The sequence below is a fragment of the Talpa occidentalis genome, unplaced genomic scaffold (genome assembly GCF_014898055.3).
Source record: "Talpa occidentalis isolate TD23 unplaced genomic scaffold, MPIMG_talOcc4v2.1 talOcc4.8, whole genome shotgun sequence".
In the NCBI taxonomy this organism is placed as follows: Eukaryota; Metazoa; Chordata; class Mammalia; order Eulipotyphla; family Talpidae; genus Talpa; species Talpa occidentalis.
This window is the reverse complement of record NW_023605194.1, coordinates 68816223-68838903: the sequence shown is the minus strand read 5'-3', so window position 1 is coordinate 68838903 and position 22681 is coordinate 68816223. Positions and strand designations below refer to the sequence as shown.

General features: G+C 57.4%; 1 protein-coding gene across 1 annotated transcript in view; it reads left to right on the top strand.

Annotated features, from left to right (window-relative positions):
• The first annotated feature begins 1486 nt into the window (after nt 1-1486).
• The window catches only part of SMYD2 (SET and MYND domain containing 2), a 38570-nt gene continuing 17375 nt past the window's right edge, over nt 1487-22681 (top strand). The window contains exons 1-3 of the mRNA XM_037497893.1: nt 1487-1659; nt 15894-15957; nt 22104-22214. Of these exons, the coding sequence (XP_037353790.1) occupies nt 1487-1659; nt 15894-15957; nt 22104-22214 (348 nt within the window). The remainder of the gene's footprint in view (nt 1660-15893; nt 15958-22103; nt 22215-22681) is intronic.

The following is a 22681-nucleotide window of genomic DNA, read 5'->3' as shown; positions in this document are numbered from 1 at the left end:
TACAGGTAATGCAGAGTCTAGTTTCTAAATGAAGCACCCAAAGTTACCCGTCCCCTCGTGGGTAAAAGTCCATCCAAACGGGATTGGCCCAGAGCAAGGCCCCAAAGCCTGCCACAAGTCTAAAGCATCTTCCAGTGGGGACCCACAGAAAAGGGTCACAAACAACCGGACAAGCCCGGAAGGAAAAGAGCAAAATCAACATCAAGATAAAAGCTGCCAAAAAAAAAAAAAAAAAAAGATAAAAGCTGCCATTGTCACCTCCCCATGGGTCTCACCCACATCTGTGTCACCCAGTCCACGACCAAAAGACAAGCGCAGTTTCTTCACGTGTCTCTAGGCTCCACGCGCCTCCTCCAGGTCTCCTGGCTCCATCCTGCTTCCTTCCTCAGTCTCTTCTGCAGCTTCTCTTCTTCCTGCTCAGCTCCACCCTCCCTTGGGTGGGGCAGGGAACCTCCCCCTTTCCTGGGGACCACCCTGTTACAAATGCACCGAATGCAAAAACTCTGGGCTACATTTTGCCCAGTGACTGGCATTGTAGGTGCTCAGTCAACACGTCTTAAAAAGTATAAAAATATTTCTTTACAGGGGCTAGAGGCATACTCATTTTATGAATTTTATTGCTGTGTCAAAAATTCTGCTGTCCTGATGACCTACTCCAAATCATACTCATCTTTCCTTTCTGAAGCAGTCCTGAATTGACGTGGTAACAATGTCGGAGATCAAACCGCATCATACCTTATCTTCTGCTCACGTTCTCCCATCCACCCAGCCTTTGCAGTCCTGTATGGAGCAGCCGACTGCCTTCTTCTCATAGGAACAACGCTAAGAGCAGACATGTGCTTGGGACCCAGGTGTTAGACACCCTTCTGCAAAGCTTGAGGTGTATTAAATCTCCTACGTGACTCACAGCCGCGTTGACATTTCGAAGATAAGTTAGCTGAGTGGCTGAGCAATCAAAGGCACTGCGAGTTTCAGCCTAGCAGGGCCGGCCCGGCCTGGCACCGACCCCCTCCCCACCACCACTCCACTCTCTGCCTCCTGCGGGGAGCCCCCTTGGAGAGCAGCACTCTGCGTCCATGTGCTTAACTTCCACCCGCGGGGCCGGCGAGGCCCAGGCGAGGAAGGCTCCCCACAAGGTATAAAGATGCCCAAGTTGGAAAGGCCGTGACCCCCTGAATACTCAGTTCTTGAAACGTCCCCTGCGGCCCCTTTTCCCGGAGGTGACGCATCCTCCGGGCCCGAGCTGGCCGAGGGGGCTCCCGGGGCGACGCGGCCCTGCGCCCCGCCTCCCCCGCCGGAAGCAGCGGGAGCGCGCGGGGCGGCCGGGGCCCCTGGCGCGGGCCGGGCCGGGCGGGGCGGGCGCGGCCCTTCCGGGGAGGGGAGGCCGCGGCGTCCGGGCGCTCCCAGCCCGCCCCGCCGCGCGCGTGACGCGGCTCCCGCTCCGCTCGCGGGGCGCCGGCGCTCGGAGCACAGCGCCGCCGCCGCCATGAGGGCCGAGGGCGCCGGCGGCCTGGAGCGCTTCTGCAGCCCGGGCAAGGGCCGGGGGCTGCGGGCGCTGCGGCCCTTCCGGGTGGGGGAGCTGCTCTTCTCCTGCCCGGCCTACGCCTGCGTGCTCGCGGTCGGCGAGCGGGGCAACCACTGCGAGCAGTGTTTCGCCAGGTGGGTGGCGGGCCGGGGGCGCGGGCGGGGGAACCGGGGCGGCGGGGTGAGCGGGGTCCTGGCGCCCGCGGGGCGGGGGGCGGGCGGGGCGGGGCGCTCTAGGACCCCGCCCCTGGCGCTGCCACGTGCGCGGGGGCGTCCGGCCGCCGGTGGCGGGTTTGGGGAGCCGCGCGCCCCGGAGGGCTTAGTGCGGTCCGCAGCCGGGGCCGGGAGCCGGGCGGCCGCTCCCAGTCCCCGCACGCGCTGCCCGGCCGGCCAGGGAGGGGGTCGCGGGAGGGGGGCCTGGGAGGGGACGCCGCCGTGGGTCCCTTTTCCCGTGACCCCGGCGGGGCGCCCCCACCTTGCAGCCTGCCGCAGACGTGCCGTTCCCAGCCGGGGACTGAATGACACTCCGTGGCTCCTGGAAAGCACGTGACTGGCCCTGTCCTCACTGTGGGCGGGAGGATGCCTGGGTCTGACCCACACCTGGGGGTCTGTAGCTGGCTCTCGGGGGGATGGGCGGGCAAAAAGTGAGGCTGGCAATGCTGTTGATTGCCACTTGCGCCCTCCGTCCGTGCTCATGAATGTGCACATGTGTTCACGGAGCCCACACTGCACATAACCTCCAGCGTCACGGCAGTGTCAGACCCGAAAGGCACATTGGCAATGGCCAGTGCGGCAGGCTCTGCATTTCACAGGCCGAGGCGCTGCCGCCCAGGGAGCCAGTGTGCCCCGAGAAGTGCTTACACCTGTAATGCAGGAATTCCGGTCTGCTCTGGTAGGTTCTGTGCATTTCCCTCCTAGTTAGGCGCCGCCAGGCCCCCAGGCAGACTTGTGGGTGGCCTTCACTTTGTCCCTGGGTCTCACCACCTCGAGGAAGGGGCATCTCTCCGAACTTGTTTCTTTCTGCATCTCTGAAATGAGAGCCCTGGATGATGCGAAGCTCACCTGAGCTCCCGCAGGTTCCAGATCTCCAGTCCAGCACGCCCAGGAGGACTCGCCCTCCACGGCCTGCGTGCCGCGTTCTAGGCTGACAGGAGAGCGGGACAGAGGCTGAACCCGGAGTAATCTTGTGCAGACTCCCCGCCGGAACTGCCTTCTGTGGGGAATGGGGGGCCTGGAAGGGAACTAGACGAGCCGCGCGGTGGGCAGCTTACGGGCTGCATGTGATGTGGCTCTTTGAATTGGAGAGTGGAGAGCGGAAGGGTCGTGGCACCACTTTGCGCGGTTTGAGTGAAGTGAGCATTGGGTTTTCCCAAAGTTAAAAAGGCTGCTGTGACTGCTCCCTTGATCTTCTCAGCCTCGCTGTGGCTGGGAGTCTGAAGCCGCGTGGGTGTCTGCAGAGGCAGGAGCCGAGCGGGAGAGCGGGGTCACCAGCACGGAGGTGCGTCCGCCGCGGGGGTCCTGGCCGCTCTGGCGTCCCTCCCCTGAATTAAGACGCCTGGGCGAGGCACGTAGTAGGTGCTCTGATGATAGATACCTGTCCACACCTCCAGCGAATTAAAGCTCAAACTCCTGAGTTTAGAGGGGAGAGGTGGACTGGAGAGGTGTTCTTTGGTGGTGAGTGTCCCCAATGCCGTCACCTGGGCATGCCATTCCCCCCTCCCTCCACACACACGTGAATGGTCAGGTGCATTTAATGAATTGCTGGTGACAAAGTTTCTGAATGACATTGGTTTAGTGCCCTGTCTGTTGCCTTAGGCCATTCCCCAGGGCAGCCATGTGCTTCCTTGAGGCCACCCCACCCTGGTGGGAAAAATGGCCCCCACTTTCCCCTCTGTCTTGTGAGAGCTTGTGTAAACACCTGCGATCCTTCCTCTATCTCCCCAAGGATGTTGAAATTGTGTGCTGATACCACCATGCCCAAGAAACAGGAGAATGTTTGTTCTCCAAATCTCTGATTTCTAGGAAGCAGTTTGGAATCAGCGCTCAGGGCATTCTCAAGGTTTCCCGCCATTTCCTCTGGCAGCTCTTGCTCTGGCAACTGATCCCCTGGCCAGCTCTCCTGGAGGAACAGGTGTCTGCAGGTGCCACAGCCAGTAGGAGCTCATGTCTCAAATCCTGATGCCCGTGGGGCAAAATCCTCTGCCCTCGTGTCCCCAAAGCAGACTGCTCCTCAGCCTCCCCTACAAAAATTTTCACGGCAACAATACTGCTTAAAAAATGGGAGTCCTTCAGCCCTGGCGGGGCCTGACCCTGGCCTCTGCCCTCCCGAGGGGGTTGTCTTGGGTGCATTTTTGAACTTGCTTTTCCAGCACTAGGCCCCTTTATCTTTACCATGTGCATGTTAGTACCTAGCTAGGTGAGACGTAGATTAGATGGCGGGAGTCAGGGCTGAGCAGAGCCCTGGTGTGCCCCCAAAGTCTGCCCGGTGTCTGGCTGGGCCTTGTTTGATGCGCTCCAGTGATGGATGCTAAATAGCATGACTGAATATTGCAACTCCAGGGTTCTGTTGTGGGAAGTAGGGGTGGGACCAAGAGAGCTGGAGGAAGTACTGGACATTATCCACCAGGGGGCATCACGCCGTCACCATCCACCCCCAGCACTGGCCTTTGGAAAGGTCATTGGCCATACCTGAGCTTCCCAGAAACCATTTCGAGAACAAAAAAGCTTCCAGAGTGGAAACATCCACAGCTGTCTGTTAACTAGACCACCTGGCACCCCTGTGAGCCGCACAAGGGCCCCTCAGCCAGCTCCTTTTTCTGCCCTCTTAAATGTCGGCCAGAGTGCGGGCAGCCAAAGAGCGCCTGGTTCCCTGCACTCCATTGTGTGTCCACGCGCCGTAAAACTTGCTTTTGGGACTTGTGGTCCAGTCTTTGGCTTGCAGGCTGCTAAGTCTTGTGCACATGGGCCCAGAGCAAGCAGCAGCTCTCACTCTTGGGAGGGACCACCAGTGAGCATCTGGGATCCATTTTCTGCATTTTCCAAATCCTAATGGAAGTGATCTAATGCTCCTGCATGGGCAAAGCTTCCTCTTTTTCTCAAAAAATAAAAAACCTTCTTCGGGCCTTCCTGGTGGTGCAGGGGGTTGTCAGCACTGTAAAGCTATCTGCAGGCACTGCAGCACGAGTTCGATCTTGCAAAGCACCCTGGCTTTGCCTGTGTGGGAGCCCCACTCCTGGTGTTGGACCCGAGGGGCTCAGGACCCAACTGCCTGCTTGGAAACAACTGACAGAAACAAACTGCCACAGGACATCCTGAGGTGACTCTCCCGCCCATGAGTTAAAGCGGCCTTTGAACGCCTCTCCCTCCCCAAAGTCCAGAATCTTCTCAGTCAAAAAACCTAAAGATCCCATGGAAGATTACATTCTTTGAAATCACGTCGCTCTTCTGGAGCTCAGAAAGCACCCCCAGAGACATTCTTACCCCAAGGAGCATGGAGTTGGGAGCACTTCATCCGTTTTCTGCAGGAAGAAACCGTTGGACAACGTGAGAGGTTTGCTGGAATCTTGCTTGGTTTATGTCAAGTATGTCCTCTGTGACCCCCTTTCCACCGCCCCCTTCGCCTGAATCTGCTGGGGTTCTCACCTAAAGCTCCGACTTAATTCATCCCTGGTTTCTGCCTTACCCCCATCCCACAGGTAATGCAACAAATGAACGCAAAATCTAGCAAACTGGCTCAGCTGCTTCTCTCCAGCCTGTGTTGCTTTGGGATTGGGGCTTTATGTTGCCCTGCTTTGGAGTTTGCTAAGAGCTCCGTGGATTTTGGATCAATTATTTGACGGAAGGTGAAAGCACAAGGCCCTTGGCTTTGTTGTGGGCTTGGAATATTTGTGACTATCACGAGGAGTGAGCAGGTCCCCTCCAGCTCCACACCTGCCTACAAGGGATGCTGCCCCGCCCTCCGCGGTGAGCAGCTCTGCAGAACTTTTTGCTTTCTTGCAGGTGGGTCCGTTACCCAGGACCTTGCTCTGGGTGCATGTTCAGTTGGGAAGGTTTGGGTACAGAATTCATGGTGCAGCCTTGAGTGGCCATCCCTGGAGAGATGTCTGCAGCCAGGCGGCTCCCACATGGTGTCAGAAGGTTCTTCAGAAAATGCTAAGCTGCATCTTGGTTTCTCAGGGATCCGCTGAGCCCCTGGGCTGCCTGCAGCATGGCAGCGCCTGACTGGCAGGAGAGCTCAGAACTGCTGAGAACCCGGCAGCGTAGAGGTCCGCTTGAGTGTGAGGCTTGCAGAGAAAGTCCTGACTTCATTGTGGTTCTAGGCGTACCCTTTGCTTACTTAGGTCTCTATCACCTTTGTTTTCAAGTCAGTCTTGATAAATACCTTCTTCCTAGGTTCTCTGACCCGAAGTCGCTACGACCGTATGTCCGACACTGGTCCTCAGATGCACAGTCTCAGACTTATCACCTGCCCCCATCTGTCTGGGCAAGGCCAGAGCATGTGAAGGGCGTCCCTCTGTCCCTCCCCATGCACACCTGCTGGATCTGCCTTCATGGCACCGTGCACCGGGTAGACCTAAAACCAGACTCCAACTGTCCTTGAGCTGACCCGTCACCTTGTTCTGCTCTTCCCTGGGGGCGGCCAGGGGTGGACCAGGGCACTGTTTGCCAGCCTCTCTGCCTTCACTCTGTTTCCCACCCACACCCCCAGCCTCACAGCAGAGCTGTGGGACTTGTGGGGTGTAGTCCTTCTGAGGCTTGCAGTCGCAGTGAGGGGCAGTTGAGGGGCTGAACCCGAGACCTTGGCCTCAGTAGCAGGGGCGGGCCTGCTGACGGGTCACAAGGCCACAGACCTCCCTGCCACTCCTGACTGTGTGCCCCATCCCCAGTGAGGCTGCCCTTGCACACTCACATGCTAGAACACCAGGGCACCTGAGTGTGGAGGAGAGACAAGGGAGTCGCAGTGAGACGGGCAGAGGCTTTAGGCTCCAGGAAGACCTGCCCTCCCGGTCCGCGCATTCCCGCACATGCCTGTGTCTCTGGGACTCCTCTCCAATCTGAAATGTAAAAATAGTACAGAGCTCCTGGACCAATTTATGAACATAAAATTTGGTGAGTGTTGTCCACGAGGTGGGAGGGTCCAGATGACTAAGAGAAATGATGGTGTGTGTTGTTACGTGGTGTGGTGAGCGATTGGCAAAGTTCTAGTCCCTAGAGACCAAGATGGGTGCGTGCTGGGGTAGCTGAGGCCCTGGGGTTGAGCCCCGTGGTACCTGGGTGCCTGGGTGGGGGCAGCATCAGGGAGAGGTGAAGTAGGAGCAGCAGGGGCCGATAAGGGAGTTTTCACCAGGCTGAAGGCCTTGGAGGAGGCGGCGGCAGAAGGAAGAGCTCTTGGCCACAGGATACAGGTTTTCCTCTGAGCCAGACCTCAAGGATTTTACATTCTGGCCCTTGAAAAGGATTCTGTTGTTATCTGTAACATAGTGCCAAATTTGGGCCTCCCTGGTGGCGTAGGGGTTAACTGTCTGCAGCCACTGCAGCACAAATTCCATCCCAGGCCAGGGTGTCACAGACATCTCCTCTCTCCCTGCTGCTCCCCTCAGCAGTGTATTTCAGTAGATCCACCTGTTCTGCTCCCCACTCTGTCTCCTGTGAATCTTCTCACCCCTGCACCTCTGGCCTGTACCCCAGTTCTTGTATGCATAATCTTTAAAAAAAAAAAAAAGTCAAATTCTTGGACAGGAGGGGCTGTTTCCCTTCCATCCTGAGGACCGGAAGGCATCTTCACAGGTGCCACTTTTTGATTCTTCTCTCCAAGGTGGAGGGGGGCTGTTGCACTGGGAAGCCTCATGGCCGCCTCCAACCTAAAAAGGAAAGCAACGGCCAGGAGAAGTGGCCCAGACCCAGGGAGGGTGCACAAGAGCACTCTGGAGCAGCGCGGGGTCTCAGTTCCTCAGGCAGTCTGGGGAAGCAAAGCAACAGAGGGTTACCTGCACCCTCACCCCCCTACTCCACCTGGCGCCGTGACGATGCCGCGGCAAACCGAAGGGAAGGAGCCCCACCCCTAGAAGCCCCCTACGCTACCCTCATGGCCTGGAGGGCGTAGCCCATGTCTCATGGAAGGCAGTAAGGTTTGGGGGTTCTGCTTTTTCTTACTCATGTGGCTGAAAATGGGCAGTCTGTGCTTGTTTTAAAGAAAACTTCTGAAGCCAAGAGCTCAACCTCGTTCCTGGCTGCCTGGGGGTACCACACACCCTTCCTGAGTAAGGTAGCTGCAGGTATGGGTGCAGATAAGACAGGCAACCTGCTGGTTTCACTCGCTGTCACCCCCAGAGACACCCAGGTGCCCCGCCTTCCCCCGGTAGTGTGAGGGGTGGGTCAGCGCTCGCCTGCACCCTCCCTGAGGAATGATGGAGCCCCGTGCAGGTCAGGGCACCCGAGTGGGTGGTAGGTGAGTGTGCAGGGAACTTCGGCCCCAGCCTGCTCAGTGGCACGCACCCCTGTGCGCACACACACCCACTCTCTTTTTCGTGCTCAGGCAAACCTCCCTCTGTGCCTCCACCTGGCTGACTCAGGTTCTGGGGGGGTCTGCCCTGGTATCTGCAGGCTACACCTGTCCCCTCACCCTTGTTCCCCAGCACCTCGGACACCTCGGTCACACTTGCTCCTGGGTCTGGAAACCTGGTCTTCCTCACCTTTTCAGCCCCCACACCTGGCCAGAGACCGGGCACGGGGGCCCCGGAAAGCACTTGTTAAACGCTTAGTCTTGTTACTTCCTTCACTCAGGGCTCTGGCCACCCCCACCTGGCCGTGATTCGGCTCCTTCCGTCCTGAGGGCGAACCCTCAACCCACTTCCCCCACTTCTGCAGCACAGACTTCACAGAGTCTCCCACCCTCACCCCAACCAGCTCCTCTTGCTTTGACCTTGGATGCTGTCCCGGTGCCCCCCGGCCCCTCAGAGGCAGCTGTGTGGTGATGCTTCCCTCTGTCCACCCCAACCCTGTGCTTCTTCTGGTTCCAGCCCTGGCCCAGGAACGGGCTTACACCCCAAGTCTGTTCTCAAGCCAGACTTGCTCAGATCCTCTCCCTCTTTTTCTGGCCATATGTCCAGTTAGACATTGCCCCATGCCAAGGGGCTTCAGAAGGACTGGCCACCCCCGTGCTGAGCAGATGGATGACCAGGGCACGACGCTGGGCCTCACTCCCCATCAGGGTGAGATTTTTAGAAGTGTCTTAGGTTATTGCTTCGCCCTTCATCCTCGTTGAGTGATGCCTTGTGTTTGGCTTTTTAAAATTTTCCCCATGACATCTCTTAATCCCTTTTCTCTCGCCCCACCTCAGTGCCCTCACGGTGTTTATTACCCCCTCTTCCTCTTGTTTTTGAAAGTTTCATACTATTAATTTATCTGCTATGCAAATGTCCAGTATTTTTTAAAGATTTGTTTGTATATTTATTTATTTATTTATTTTTAAAGATTTGTTTGTTTATTTATACAAGCACTGGGTACAGTCAGAAGCGCGGGAGGGTGAGAGAATTCACCAGAGCCAGAGCGGGGAACAGAACAGGCAGACCGACGAAATACACTGCTGAGGGGAGCAGCAGGTGCAGCAGGAGAGGTCTGCGCGCCATGTATGTGGGACCCTCGCCGGTGGCCGGGATCAAACCGGCACTTGCAGAGGCTGCGGGCAGCTTTGCAGCCCAGCGCTCAACTGCTGCGCCATCAGGGGAGGCCCTAAAGATTTATTTATGCATAGAAGAACTGGGGTACAGGCCAGAGGTGTGGGAGGTGAGAGGATTCACCAGAGACAGAGTGGGGAACAGAACAGGCGGACTGACTGAATACACTGCTGCAGGGAGCAGCAGGGAGACAGGAGAGGTCTGCTGCGCCATGTGGGTCACCTCCCTGGCCTGGGATCGAACTTGTGCTGCAATTAGCTTCATAGTGCTGCGTCTTGACCCTTGTGCCACCAGGGAGGCCCTGTCCAGTATTTTTATCATTCTTACTGATGAGCACTTAATTTTCTCAAATACCCTTTATAGCATTGAAAATGGCTGCATGTCATCCTTTCTTCTGGCTGTAGAGTACTCCATGGCACAGATGTTCTGTGTCTTCTTGACCCGACTGTCCCCCGATGGACATTTAGGCCCCTCGTGTCCCAGTTACTGCAAATGATGCTGCTGTGAATCCTGTGGAGCACATGGGATTTTGTGCTGATGGTTTCATATTCTTTGGATAGAGGCCCAAGAGGGGGTTGGCTGGTTTGCTTTTTTGTTTGCTTTTTTTGTTTTTTTAAGACTTTTTCATTTATGCACACAAGAGCTGGAGTACAGGCCAGAGGTGTGACAGGGCAGGGGGTAGGGTGGGTGAGAGGATTCTCCAGAGACAGAGTGGGGAACAGAACAGGCAGATTAACCGAAGTACACTGCTGAGAGGAGCAGCGGGCGAGTCAGGAGAGGTCTGCTGAGCATGTGGGTTGCTCCTTGGCCAGTCAGGGATCAAACTCATGCTGCAGAGGCTACAGAAGCTTCATAGGTTGCTTCTTAACCCCTTGCGCCACCAGGGTGGCCCCTGGCTGGTTTGTTTTGATTGAAGCAATGTGGGTTGTTAACACACAGGGTCCAGGTGTACAGGCTTTATCAATTTCTGCACACCACCTATAGTCTGGTTCCAGGTAAGTGCCTCCTCCACCCCTTTACTTCCTCTGCCTCCCCCGTAACTTCTACTTTGTTCCTAAAGTCCAAGAGTTTTTGTTTTGTTTCTTATCACATGGGGTAAAACTCCATGGTACCATCTTTCTCAGGGTGATCTACTTCACGTAAGGTGTCCCCTCAGGTTTCACATAGGTGCAAAGTTGCTCACACGCTTCAGCCCAGGCTTCTCCAATTCTACGTTGTATGTGCTCCCACAGCGTTTACTTCACGCTTGCAGCCTTTCCCCTGACAACGCTGGGCCAACAGTCTGGCCGTAGGCCGCACAGGTCAGGTTGGTATGGTTCCAGGACAGTCACCGGGGATGCATCTCTCAGGACTGGTCCGCGTTGCTCAGCCTGGTGTGTCTCCCCGCACGTCCTGTCAGCCCCACCCTGACCGGGGTCCGGGATGAGCCAGTCCCGTCCACTTACCTCCCTGGGTGTCCTGGCGGCCTGCGGTCATGCCTGGGGCCCTCTGGTGCTGCGTCCCCCACCTGGGTCTGACGCCCGCTCTCATGCTTTCTCTCCAGGTAGCTCCTTCCCCAGAGTAGCCCTCACCTAGTGCTTTGCAGGGACAGCCCTTTTTTAATTGAAATTGCTCAGCTTAGGCAGCCAAAGGTCTCTTTCCTGCCTCGTGCAAAGTTTTAACAGCATTAAGATATTCTTCATGCAGAGACGCAGATGGATTCATATCCAGCTGTAAGGATTAAAAGAAAAACACATGCTAGAATCTGGTTGAATGATATCTGACAAATTTGCTCTGTCAGGGTGAAGCCCGCAAGCGGGTAACTCACGGCACGCATGGGATCCAGCTCCTGTTTGTCTACAGGAGAGGGGCAGGGACAAGAGCCCCTCCTTAGTCTTGTGCAGGGGTCTCATGGGGCCTATCCCGTCTCTCCTGGGCAGAACTGGTGCTCAGGTGTGGCCGCAGCAGTCCTGGCATCTTCTAGAAGGCACGGCTGGTGTTGTGCGCCACAGGGAGACATGCCAGTCTGTGGCCAGAGTGTCGATGGGGGAGAAGGGGCATTGTGAGGAGCATTTTGAGTTTTAAATAGTTGCATTTTTCATTGCTTGGCTTTCGGCCTGTCCCTTGTTTTTTCTTTCTTTTTTTTTTTTTAAAGATTGATTTATTTATGCATACAAGAACTGGGGTGTAGGCCAGAGATGCAGGGGCTGAGAGGATTCACCAGAAACAGAGTGGGGAGCAAAACAGGCGGATCCACTGAAATACACTGCTGAGGGGAGCAGCCAGGTGACAGGAGAGGTCTGTTGTGCCCTGAGTGTCAGCTCCCTGGCCAAGGATCGAACTCCTGCTGCAGTGACTGCAGATAGTTCACATGCTGACACTAACCCCTTGCACCACAAGGGAGGCCCCAGCCCGCCCCTTGTTCTGTAGTCTCCTCGGTGCCATGGGCATCAGGGCAGCGACCATTCCAGGGGTCTGATCTTATTGCTGACATGTCATTTTATTGTGCCTTTGGAAGAAATGATGGATGTTCTCTGTTCTCCTTTGAAAGGAAGACTCCCCAGTCAGTAGGTATTAGGGATGCAGAGGATGAAGGAGCAGGAACATTCAAGATCATTTGATCTTGAATAGGAATGTGAGGTGTAAAGTGCTGGGGGAAAACCTTAGGTTCTGGGTCAAGCATTCCTTCTCTTGCCCACTGGGGGTTCTCAGGACCCAGGGACCAGGATAGCACACAGGACTCGTGGGAGAGTCTTTTGATGCTGGCTGTTGTTGGGCAAAGGTTTCTCGCCTCTGAGCCCGAGCTAGCGAGTCTGTCCTTCCCGAGGCACAGGTGTCTCACCTCCATGGGCCCTTTCCACTGCCATGGCGTCTGGAGTCGTGTGTGCAGGGCCTGATGGCAGGTAACTGACACTCGGGGTGTGTGTGGCGAGTGTGCATGGTGATGTGAGGTGCGCTGAGCTTGTCGGGACCATGAGGACAGATCTGGGAGCCACTGCCCCTTACCGGACGGACTCGTAGCATCCAGAGCTGCTCTCAGCCACGCCAGCGCGCCAGCTCCTCGTGTGCTGTGTCTTAGTTCCTCAACACTTTCTAGCTGACACCTTGCCCTTTGACACCATGTGCCCTCTGACCCCCATCATGCCCTTTCCCCAGTGTCCCTGTTTTCTAATGAGGTTAGCTGCCCCGCTGCCCGCCCAGCTTTCCCCTGGTAAATCACAGCCCCAGAGTTAGGAAAACCTATTAATGGCTACCTTGCTGCCCTAAATATTTCCCTCCTCCCCAAGAGGCCCCGGGCTCTGGCTTCTAACAAGCCTCAGAACAAAGCCCCGCGGAGCCTGGCCCGGCTCTGGGAAGAAGCTCCCTGCAGCACAGGTCCCTTCCCTGGCCCATTGTGGATTAAAGTGCTGCGGGCGCGTCTTTCACACTGCACAATCGCCTTGCATTGTCCTTGTCCCCTGACCAGGGCGATAATAGGGCTCCACCACAATTCCTCCTATTTTTCTGTCTTTCAGATAAAAATTGTCCAGTGTGCAGCCACGCGCTCGGGCGGGGGGCGGACTCCGCCACTGATTGTCTTGCTTCAGCCCAGGGAATGGAGCCCGTGCCGCTGGGCTTTTTCCTCTTCCCTTTTTCCTTTGGCTGGGCCAGCCTCTGTTCAACAGAGCCCACTTGTCACTTCTTCTGTCACTGTTCGTTAAAAGTAATTGTTATTGCAAACCCCCTCCCTGCCAGAGTTGCCTGCTTTCATGGCGGTGCTGCCAGCCTGTTGCAGTGCAGCATCCTCGCACTCCCGGGATCAGGCCCTTTCATCTCCTGCATCAGCACCCGTGGCCGCACTCACCACCTGCGCGACTTGTTAATTACATCTTGGACTTGTTGATATTCGTGGCTTCCCAATCGTGAAAGCAAGACAATTAATGTTCGTGTGTCTCCTTCGGTGGAAAGTGACAGGAGTGAGTCTTTCGAGTTCTGTCCCTGGCAACGGCCCTGAGACCCTCGCGTTTCCTGCCCCCGTCCCCACCCCTGTGGATGGAACCTCATCTTGAGTTCCGAGCTCTCTGTGCGCAGCAGCGTCAATATTTGCCCATGAAACAAAGGCTTGGGGACGTGGTCCTCTAAGCATGAGTCTGAGCAGGATCCTGGCAAAGGTGTCAGCACACAAGCTGAGTAAAAGTTCGGGGTGCACTTCCATCGTGTTTTCTCATGTAACTTTCTTAGCACACCTGTGAGGTAGACGCTAGCTCTTTATTTTACAGAGGAGGGAAGGAGTTCAGAGAGGATGACTAGGTTGCCCAAGATCACATAACCCCTCCAGCACCAGAAAGAAAAAAAGATTTGTGAGCAGTAACTCCCGATTCATCCTGAACTGTGAAGCGGGAGTCTGAAGGAGGTGGGATCAAACAGGAGGTTGCTTGCTCAGGTGCACACCTGGCTTCTGGAATATGCTTCTGACGTAGTTAGAAAATATGGTCAGTAACACACCTGATGATGTTTGTTCTCTCTCTGTGGCTGTGCAGGTAGCCAGCCTCCCCCATCCAGGGAGTGCCCTTCCAGAACCTTCATCAGCAAAGCCTGCACTCGGGACATTCCCGCAGGACCAGGCCGGTTCTGGAAACTTCTGAGACTCCTGAAGAGCTTTATGAGAGCTTTATGAAAGCTTTCTTTCCCACGCCAGGGGACTGTTGAATCCGGTCACATTGCAAAGGGGGATTCAGGGCATCTTCAGCAGCAACAGTAGATCCCTGGATGTCCCATGGGAGTCTCTCGGCAACACTTGGGTCAGCGATGGTCAAACACGAGGTCACCTCCCCCTCCCCATCTGGTATCTTTTTGAAGAGTTTTGACTTCACCTACTTTCTGAAAGGGTCACCTGGGCCAGCAGGCGCAGAGACCTGAGCCAGAGAGGGCCAGGAGGAGTAGGAGTGAGGGGTCCCCCTACCCCCCAAGGAGCAGGTATTCTTCCTGCTCCTCTGGTTTGTCACTGGCACAGAGGGATCAGAGATCTATTCTTTGGCTGCGCCCCCCACAGCAGAGGGGGGAGTCTTCCAACCCGCCCTGCCTGGGTCTCCTGAGTGTGACCTGGAGGCTGTAGAACAGCCTCCGCTGCTCACTTTTCTGCAGATTTTGTGGGAGATGGTCCTGCCGCCTGTTTCTCAAGCTAGTCAACATACCATTCCCTGATCTTGCTCTATCAGGGGGGCCTTCCGTGATTCCTATGGACTTCAAGGACCCACGAGCCCTTGGAATTTTATAAAATTTTTAAGTGTTGGTGGGTAGGGGGGAGGTGTGTTGTTGGGGAGTTAATAACTTAGATCAAATTCTCAGAGGTTCTGTGACCTCCCCCTAGAAAATAAGCACCAACAAAGGACTTTTGGGTGCACATTTGGGGAGGGCACCCCACCTGCCCTCTGTTTCCGGCGTACCTCCTTTCTGTGCAGCAATCTGGAGGACCCTCTCTGGCTCTGCTGGTCTCCACCTTCCGCCTGGCACTTGCCTGTGGCCTGGCATGGCCTGTGGTTGCATCCTTGTTCCTGTGCCCTTCTGCCTGTCCCCTCCCACCGGAACGCAGCGAGCAGTGTCCGCGCTCTTCTCTCTTGTCCCCAAACACAGAGCCAGACTTGGCCCCTGGGTTGTTTCAGGCCAGAGAAGAAGCTTGGCTAAGTTGAGTGGGCTCCTTTCTGAGCCATGGAGATGTGCAAACTCTGAGTATTTATTTATGCCTCCAGCACTGGACGCGTTTTGCTCCCACACATTCCTCAGTCTGCTGCTGGGAACCCAAATGCTGTCAGGAAAACTGCAAGGCGGCGTTTTGGTGCCAACAGCAGCATTTTTGGGAACACTTTGGTTTCCGTGGGTGGCGTGTGGTGACTGTCACTGGTTGACGGGTGCGGTGGAGGCTCTGCCGACAGTGGTGTGTGTGTCCTCGTCAGCTGGGGGCGCCGCAGGGGTGGGCTCTACCGGAAGCCGTAAGGCAGGGGCTGGGCGGACTCAACATGGGTCACAGTTGACATGAGCCCCGTGCTTGTCCCCCTCTCAAAGGTGGTTTTGAGACATGTGTGGGGGGTGATTCAGGTCTGGAAGGAGCCTCCACCCTTCCAGATGGCAAATTCCCAGCAGTTCAGAAGCGACCTTGACCCTGACCTTCATGGGAAACAGAAGCTAACAGTCAGGGACCAGGGAGTTGGGAGCCGGCGGGGGGGCGGAAGAGTCTCCCCACAGCCTGCAGGGTGCGGGCACCAGTCTTGTGATTCTGCCCACGACCTCTGCTTATGGGGAGGCCCACCATGAGCATCTGGGCATCTGGACACTGCCTACTGGTAGCTGGGTCTCTGGATGATAAAGGGGGTCCTCACATTGAAGTCCCTGGTGCCAGTGAACCCCAACCCACATCTGTGTATCAGACCTCCAAGATGGTCTGTTCCTCCTCAGAGGTGACACTGTCGGGCACAAGCCCATTGACCTGCCCAGATGCTGAGGGACAATGCCAGCGATGACAGCTGGGGTGTCCCAGCAGGTTCGGGAGCCCAGCCTCATCCTTGGTCTCGGGGCGAGCTCCCTCCACAGGAACCAGACCTCAGGCTCCTGCACATGGAGTTTCATGAACTCCCTCCCGCACCTCCCAGGAAGGTGCCTCTGGGCTCGGCTCTTGGGGGTAGGGATGCACCTCACATGTCTCACTCCTGCCTCCACTGTGCCCTTTCTGTTTTTAAGGAAAGAAGGACTGTCCAAGTGCGGACGATGCAAGCAGGCGTTTTACTGCAATGCGGAGTGTCAGGTAGGCATGGGGCCCACGGCAGGGAGGGCCTGTTCCCCTGAATTGGGGACCCCCAAGTCCTCCTCTCCCCTCTCCCCGAGAACCCTGCTGCTGCTGAGCAGTGTCTGGGCATGCTGGATACCCTGCGTGTGGCAAAACAGACATGCAACTGGGAGTAGGAAGCCTCATTTGGGTTCCACCATCAGGGCCAAAAACGAGGTGCAGGGTTGCTGGGAAGGACGAGCAGCTGGCCTCTTGGATGCAGATGATGGGGTGTCAGCCCAGGTCACTCTGCCCCCAGGTCTGTCTGCCCACCACAGGCCGCCAGCAGCAGGCGACAACTCTGGAATGACACGAGAGGTGTCAGCGCTGTCTTTGAGACTTGAAATGTTGGCCCTGGCTGGTCTGTCCTTATGGCCCCCTGGGCAGGTCCCTGTTGCCCACAGCCTATGACGAGCTGGAACCTGCCTCCTCAGGGGCTGCCGCCACCCTGGTGCAGCCCCAGCTGGCTCTTGGGGCTCATGGGAAGGAGCCAAGTGTTGGGCTGCAGCAGACAGGCGTGTGTCTGGCGGGTCTGGCTCTCCTGTGACAGTGGGAGGGGGAAGGTCCAGGGGTGTCCCCTGCGCTTTCTCTGAGTGCTGCTTGCACAGTTCCCCAAAGGCACACCACAGAATCCCAAGGTGGAAATCCGGCCCTGGCCTCTCCACACACCCCGTTCCTCACTCACTGTTACTTCCACGGAACCCTGTGCAGACCCTTGGGGAGTGAGACGTGTGCGGCATCGCTCTGCAGGCAGGCTACTGTGCCTGTCTGTGTCTCGTTTTGCTGTTCTCCTTCCCTTACTCGGCACCCCCTTCATCCATGCCCCGCTCAGTGCCTTTTGGATCCCCATGATTTCCTTTTTCTCCTCTTCTCCCTGGGCCTTGGGGAAGGGCCACTACTAGCAGTGGGCGAGGTGGCTGCGTTGGCCTCTCCTCTCAGCTGACACAGGGAGGCACAGCTGAGCCTAGGGTCTGGGGGTGTCTCAAGAGGAGGAGACCCCAGGTCCCCTGAGGTAGGCTTCCAGAGTGGTCTGCCTGCCAGGCAGCAAAGATGGAAGTGGGCTGGGAGTGGACATGTCTGAGAGTGGGACCTCCTTACGCACAGGAGAGCTCAGGCTTTGCTCCCACCCACTGTGGATGGGGTGTTGGTGGACTGAGTTGGCAAGGCCACCAGCCCTGGGAATTTCAGCTAGAGGTTCTGGGTGGTTCCTGTGCCTCTGGGCCCTCATCTCTGCCACTTGAAGGCTTGGAAAGGCCTGTTTATGAGGGTGCGGCTGCCCTTCCTAGGGCTTCATGTTAACTAGAGACCCCAGACAGCCTACTTCTCCCTGCACCCCAGGCAGCTGGACAGCGTGTTTGCTCCGCAGAGAGCTGTGCAGGGGGTCAGACTAACAAGATTGCTTGGGGACCCAGAATGAAGGACCCACCCTGGTATGGGAAGTCACATTTAGAGGCTTGAGCCAAGGTGGCTGCTTGTCAGAGTGTGGCAGGCAGCTTCCCCATCGCTCACTCGGGCCTGGGCCAGGGCACTCACTGGCACGACTCTGTGGTTCTGTGCATTGCTGCTGAGCACCTTGTGACCGTGCTGCCCCCAGGTGACTAGAGTCTTCTGGCTCCTCCAGAAGACAGGGTGGACTGACCATGATCTTCACCTCTGGCTCCTCCTTGGTGCACCAGGCTGGATGGCCTGTCCGCGGCCACACGGGTGGAGCTGGGGCTCAGCTTGCACATGGCGTGGCAGCCTTCCCCTGTGCAGTGCTGAGCAGGGGCTGCCGAGGGCCCTCGAGGAGAAGAGGCATTGTGGCAGAGAAGGGCCATCACGAGGAGAAGGGGCATCATGGTGGAGAAGGGCCATCACAGCTGCGAAGGGATCCTTCCAGGGCCGTGGCCTTGCCTGGCCTCGCAGGTGCCCAGGCTGGCCCCTGCTGTGGGCTCCCTCTCGCCAGGACCCAGCACCTGATGCAAGTTCTCCCCAACCCCCCATCTCCAGTCACGGTGCTTTGGGATTTAGCTTATTTGATGCTATCAGAGGACTCGGTGCCAGTTTACTTTGCTCCCCGCTCGCCTGACCCAGCGTGGTCCTGCCAGAGGAGAGATTTTAATTGACAATGCATGAAAGGGTAATGGGAGGAGATATAAAAGAAATAGAAATTCTTTGTAGTGAGGCTTATTTTGTCACCTGTGCATTTTAATGAAGTATATTTATTTTCATAAATATGCCCAGAAAGTGTGTGTGTAATTCTCTCACCCTGACTTCATTAAATGCACCAGGACGCAGGCAAGAGGATCATTCGGGACATCAGGAGAGGGGAGAGGGGCAGGCTCAAGCATCCTGGGGCATTTCACATTAACAAGCAGCGCCATGCATGTCTCGCGATGTCAGTGCTGGGCCATGGGTGGCCCTTGGGGGAGGGAGTGGGCCAAGGGCGAGATGTGCTGGACTTTGCTCGTGGGCTGGGAAACACCTGGTGCGGCCGGTGTCTGAGACGTGCTCACGAGCACCTCGTGCACGGCCTTGCCTTTAAGCTCCAGGGCCCAGACTTCGGCCAAGTCGGTCTCACAGCCAAGACACAGGGACCCTCGCAGGCTGAGCTGCTCTTTCTAAAGGTGGCCGGCACCAGCAGGGAGGATATGCATGAAGACCAAAAGCATCCATGTGGCATTGCTGGTGGGGGGCCGAGGGAGTGCGGGCCCGTGCATGTCCTCGCCTGGGGTCTGGCCGCACCCCCTCCCTCCTGAGGGTGCCCATCCACTGCCCTGGCCCCCTGGCATTCCATCTCTCTGAGACAGAGGTCCTGGAGGCCCCAGGTCCTGCCATCTCTTCTCACCATCCCCAATGATGTGGACCTGCCATGTAGGAGGACAGTGTTTCAGAGGTCGGCACAGCAGGAGAAGCGGTGTGTGCAAGAGCTAGAGAGGCAAAATCCCTGTGTCCTCACCCAGTCAGACAGCACCCCACTCGTTCTTCAGGGGCCCGGGTGCCGTGACACTAACTGCGCGTTCAATGACACTGACATGGTCCTCAGTCACATCTGTCCCATCCAGCAGGCTGGCATGGCCAAGATGTGTTTGTCCCGGGCCTGGGGTTTATGATTTCTAGGGCAACATTAGGGCAAACCATCCGGCTGTGTAAGCTCATGGGCCCCCATGTCAGTAGCGATGCGGGACGGGATGAGAGCCTGACACCCCAGCAGATGCTGTCCTTGCCCATTTTTTCCAAGCATGTGAGCGAGCAGTGCCAAGCGGTGCAGCTCATGCTCCTGCATGCCCGCCACTCGTCACGTCTAACTGGGTAGAGGGTGCCGTGACATGGAAATGACGCATGAGTTCCGTCAGGCAGCTCTGCCCTCCCCGGAAGGTCCCCCGCTCCCTGGCCTCCCTGCTTAGTGTGGGCCTGGCCCCCACAGCAGTCCTTCCTTGCTACTGGTACCCCTCTATAGCCCTGCATCTGTAAGTCCCTTGAAGGCAGACTGTACCTGCCCCCGTCCCTGCCTCCTTGGGAGCCGTGGGGCTTGTGGAGTGAACGAGTGAAGGAACCAGCTGTGGAGACCCCAGCTTGCTGCTGCGGGAGTGTAGGCTGTGGTGCTTCTGGGGTGTCAGCTTTGAGATCCCCCTGGACCCTCGGCGGGTACCGGGTTCCTGTTTCCCTGGGGAGTGGCCGACAGTTGCTTGCCTTCACATGCTGCGTCTGGTCTTCATTGTTGGAAGGTGTAAAATCGTAGGCTCCACGCTCTGGAGCCGCTAAGTAGCTCCGGGATCATGTTGTTTACAGCCAGGGGTGCAGCCGCGTGGGGATTAGGATTCTCCGCGGCTCACATAGCAGTAGGGGCGGGGACGTGCTCCCAGATCACACCGACCCCTGCGCTGCATGCCCTTCCCTGTGGGGACTTCCCCGTCTGTGAATGCCACCCTGTGTGCTGTGCACACGCCCATGGAGGCACACGAGTCACCCGCACGGGTTAGGTTGGCCTGTGAGCTGCTCTCCTGGGGTCCCGGGGTGCTTAAGTGCCTGCAGCATAGACTACGGCTTGGAAAACACAAGCCCTTCCTGCACCAAGGTCACCTGGCGAGTTGTGCTTTGTTAGAGCTCCTAGGTTCACGGCCCAGGGGGTAGTTGGGTGGTTGTAGGTATCCTGTGAGCCCAGCAGGGGTCCTGTAGCCCACTGGTACCCCTGGACCCAGCCCTCTCTGTCCTGCTCTCCCTTCCCCCTCAGACTTGGCACCCAGCGCCTGGACCACCTCTTCTGCTGCAGCTGCATCTCCATCGCTACCCTGGGTCCTTCAGCCACGGGCCCACGCACCCCTGTGCCCCACCCACCCACCCAAGCAGGTGGCCCCCCCTCCAGATGGGGGCGCGAGGGCGCATCTTCATTCCTTCGGTGACTTAGCTGAGTGTCAGGTCCCCAACATGGACTGAACAGACTAGTCCCTTCCTGTCAACAGGGGGAGACAGCAAAGCCGGCAGCTACTGCCTGTGAGCTCAGGTGTGAGGAGCCTTGAGTGAGGACAGGGTGAGGGGCTGTGTTTGGTGGGGCACGTGGCACGAGTTGTGGGGAGAACGATGGTGGGGAGAACAGAGGGCTGCTGGACGGTGGGGAACCCCAGGAGGCTCAGACACCTGCAGGAGGAGCTTGTGTGGGGTGTCCAGCCCCAGGGGGCCTTGTGCTGAAGTGGGAGGGCCTGGCAGGGTGGCCTGGGGGCTCTGCACAGTGACCCCTGCTCATCTGCCTTTTGCTTTGGGATGAGAAACTAGATGGTTCTGAGAACTGGCATGACCTGAGTTTGCTTCAGGGGCTGATTCCTTCTGTGGCTTTACCCTCATGGCGGTCGGAGGACGGCGGGGTCAGGGTGGGCCTGTGGGGTGGGGTTCCCAAGGTCTCGTCCCTGCCCGCAGTAACGCTTGCATGGGCTGCCCTCTCAGACCATGCCCCCATGTTAAGTGGCACCTCGTGGGTGTAGTGCCCAGGGAGGTGGGGGATAGGCCAGTTAGGTGTCCAGGCAGCGGCCAGGCTTGGTCCGGGATGCAACGGGCCAGGAAGGCACGGGGGACAGAGACCCCTCAGACGTTCTGCTGGCAGAGGCAGCCTGGCTGGAGCGTGATGGGGTGAGGCGAGGCTGGCAGAAGGAAGATCTGGGGGTCCGGCCTGAAGCCTGTCTGAACAGGAAGGGCTGAGGGGAGGCCAGGACCCCCTTCTGTGGAGGCAGGGTATCTGAAGATGTCCATCAGGTGGCAAATGTGCTCTGATGCATCTCGCCAAGAGAGGCCTTACCCCATAAACCACCACCCCCGGCTTCCTGTCCCTGTCGCACCAAGAACTGGCTTTGGTCAGGGGCCGCGGTGACCTGTGTGAAGTCCACCAGGCCTCAGCACTTCACAGGGACACCACCACAGCGCCGTCCATGCTGTCCACCCCCTTTCCACAGAGGGCTTTGTCCCTCGGCCGCCCACACCGCTCTCCGACTCCCTTGCCTGCGTCCCCCCACGGTCTCTCCCCACCATCCTTGCCCATCCTTCTCGGCCCAGGGCCTGAAAGCTTCACTGGAGAGGAGTCATTTTCCTGTTTGGTGAAATGAATCTTCAGGACATCTGTCTCCTAAGTATTGCCCAGACCTGCCCTTGTCAGACTCTCAGTTGGGTCTTGTTCTGCTCACCTCTGAGGGGCTGGTCGCCAGCCCTGTTATCTGCCCCAACGGGGACACAGAGCCAGGCCAGGCCCAGGTGCCCCTGCCCTCTACGAGGTCACAGGAGGGGTAGGCTATGCAGTGGGGGAGTGAGGGACTCTGGGAAGACCTGAGATGTGGGTGACAAAACTCAGTAAGCAGATGCCCTGCCCGGACGCCCTCGGTAGACCCGTCGAGGCTGTCCAGCCATGTCCTTCTTGAGGGGTGTTTTGAGCTCCTGCTTTTCTGAGCTCCGTCGTGTTGTCCTAAAGGAAACATGTTTCACTTGACCCTAACTGGGAGGGTGTTTGCCTCCTCTCTTTGGCCACATTAATCCTGTGTGTGCATGTGTGCATGCATGTGCATGTGTGTGCCTGTGTTTGTGTGTGTGTATGTGCGTGTGTGTGCGCGTTGCTGTGTACGCATCGGGAAGGGGTGTTTAAACATATCTGCTTGCCCTTCCAGAGGGCAGACTGGCCCCTGCACCGCCTGGAATGTGCTCCCATGGTGGTTTTTGGGGAGAACTGGAATCCCTCAGAGACTGTCAGGCTGACAGCAAGGATCCTGGCCAAGCAGGTGAGGAGGTGGGGCCATGTTCTGTGCATCTGGTTGGGCCTCCCTGGAGGTCAGAAGATGAGTGACCGTCCTTGGCCGCTGCTCCGGGAGAATCGTCCTGGGCTCCGTTTCCTGTCACATCCATGCGACTGCTGGGCAACTCTCCAGGGCCAGTGGTTCTGGTTGCCCCTGGACCAGCACGTCACTCGCTGTGGGGCTGGCATGTTGCAGCACCAGGTAGCCCTGAGGTCATAATGAAACGGGGACAGAGAAACAGGGCTTTTGAGGCATGACAAGCCAGGGCACTGCTGGTCCAAGGAGTGCAGAGACAGGCCTTGTGGCTCTGGGCGGTGGTCTCAGGCCCAGGAAGGGGGTGGAAGGAGAGAGGAGGAACACAGGGGAGGGGTGGGAAAGGAGAAAGCGAGGTAAGTTGGGGGGCCCACGGACGAGGATGGAAGGAAGCCACGCCCTGCAGAAACAGGCCACAT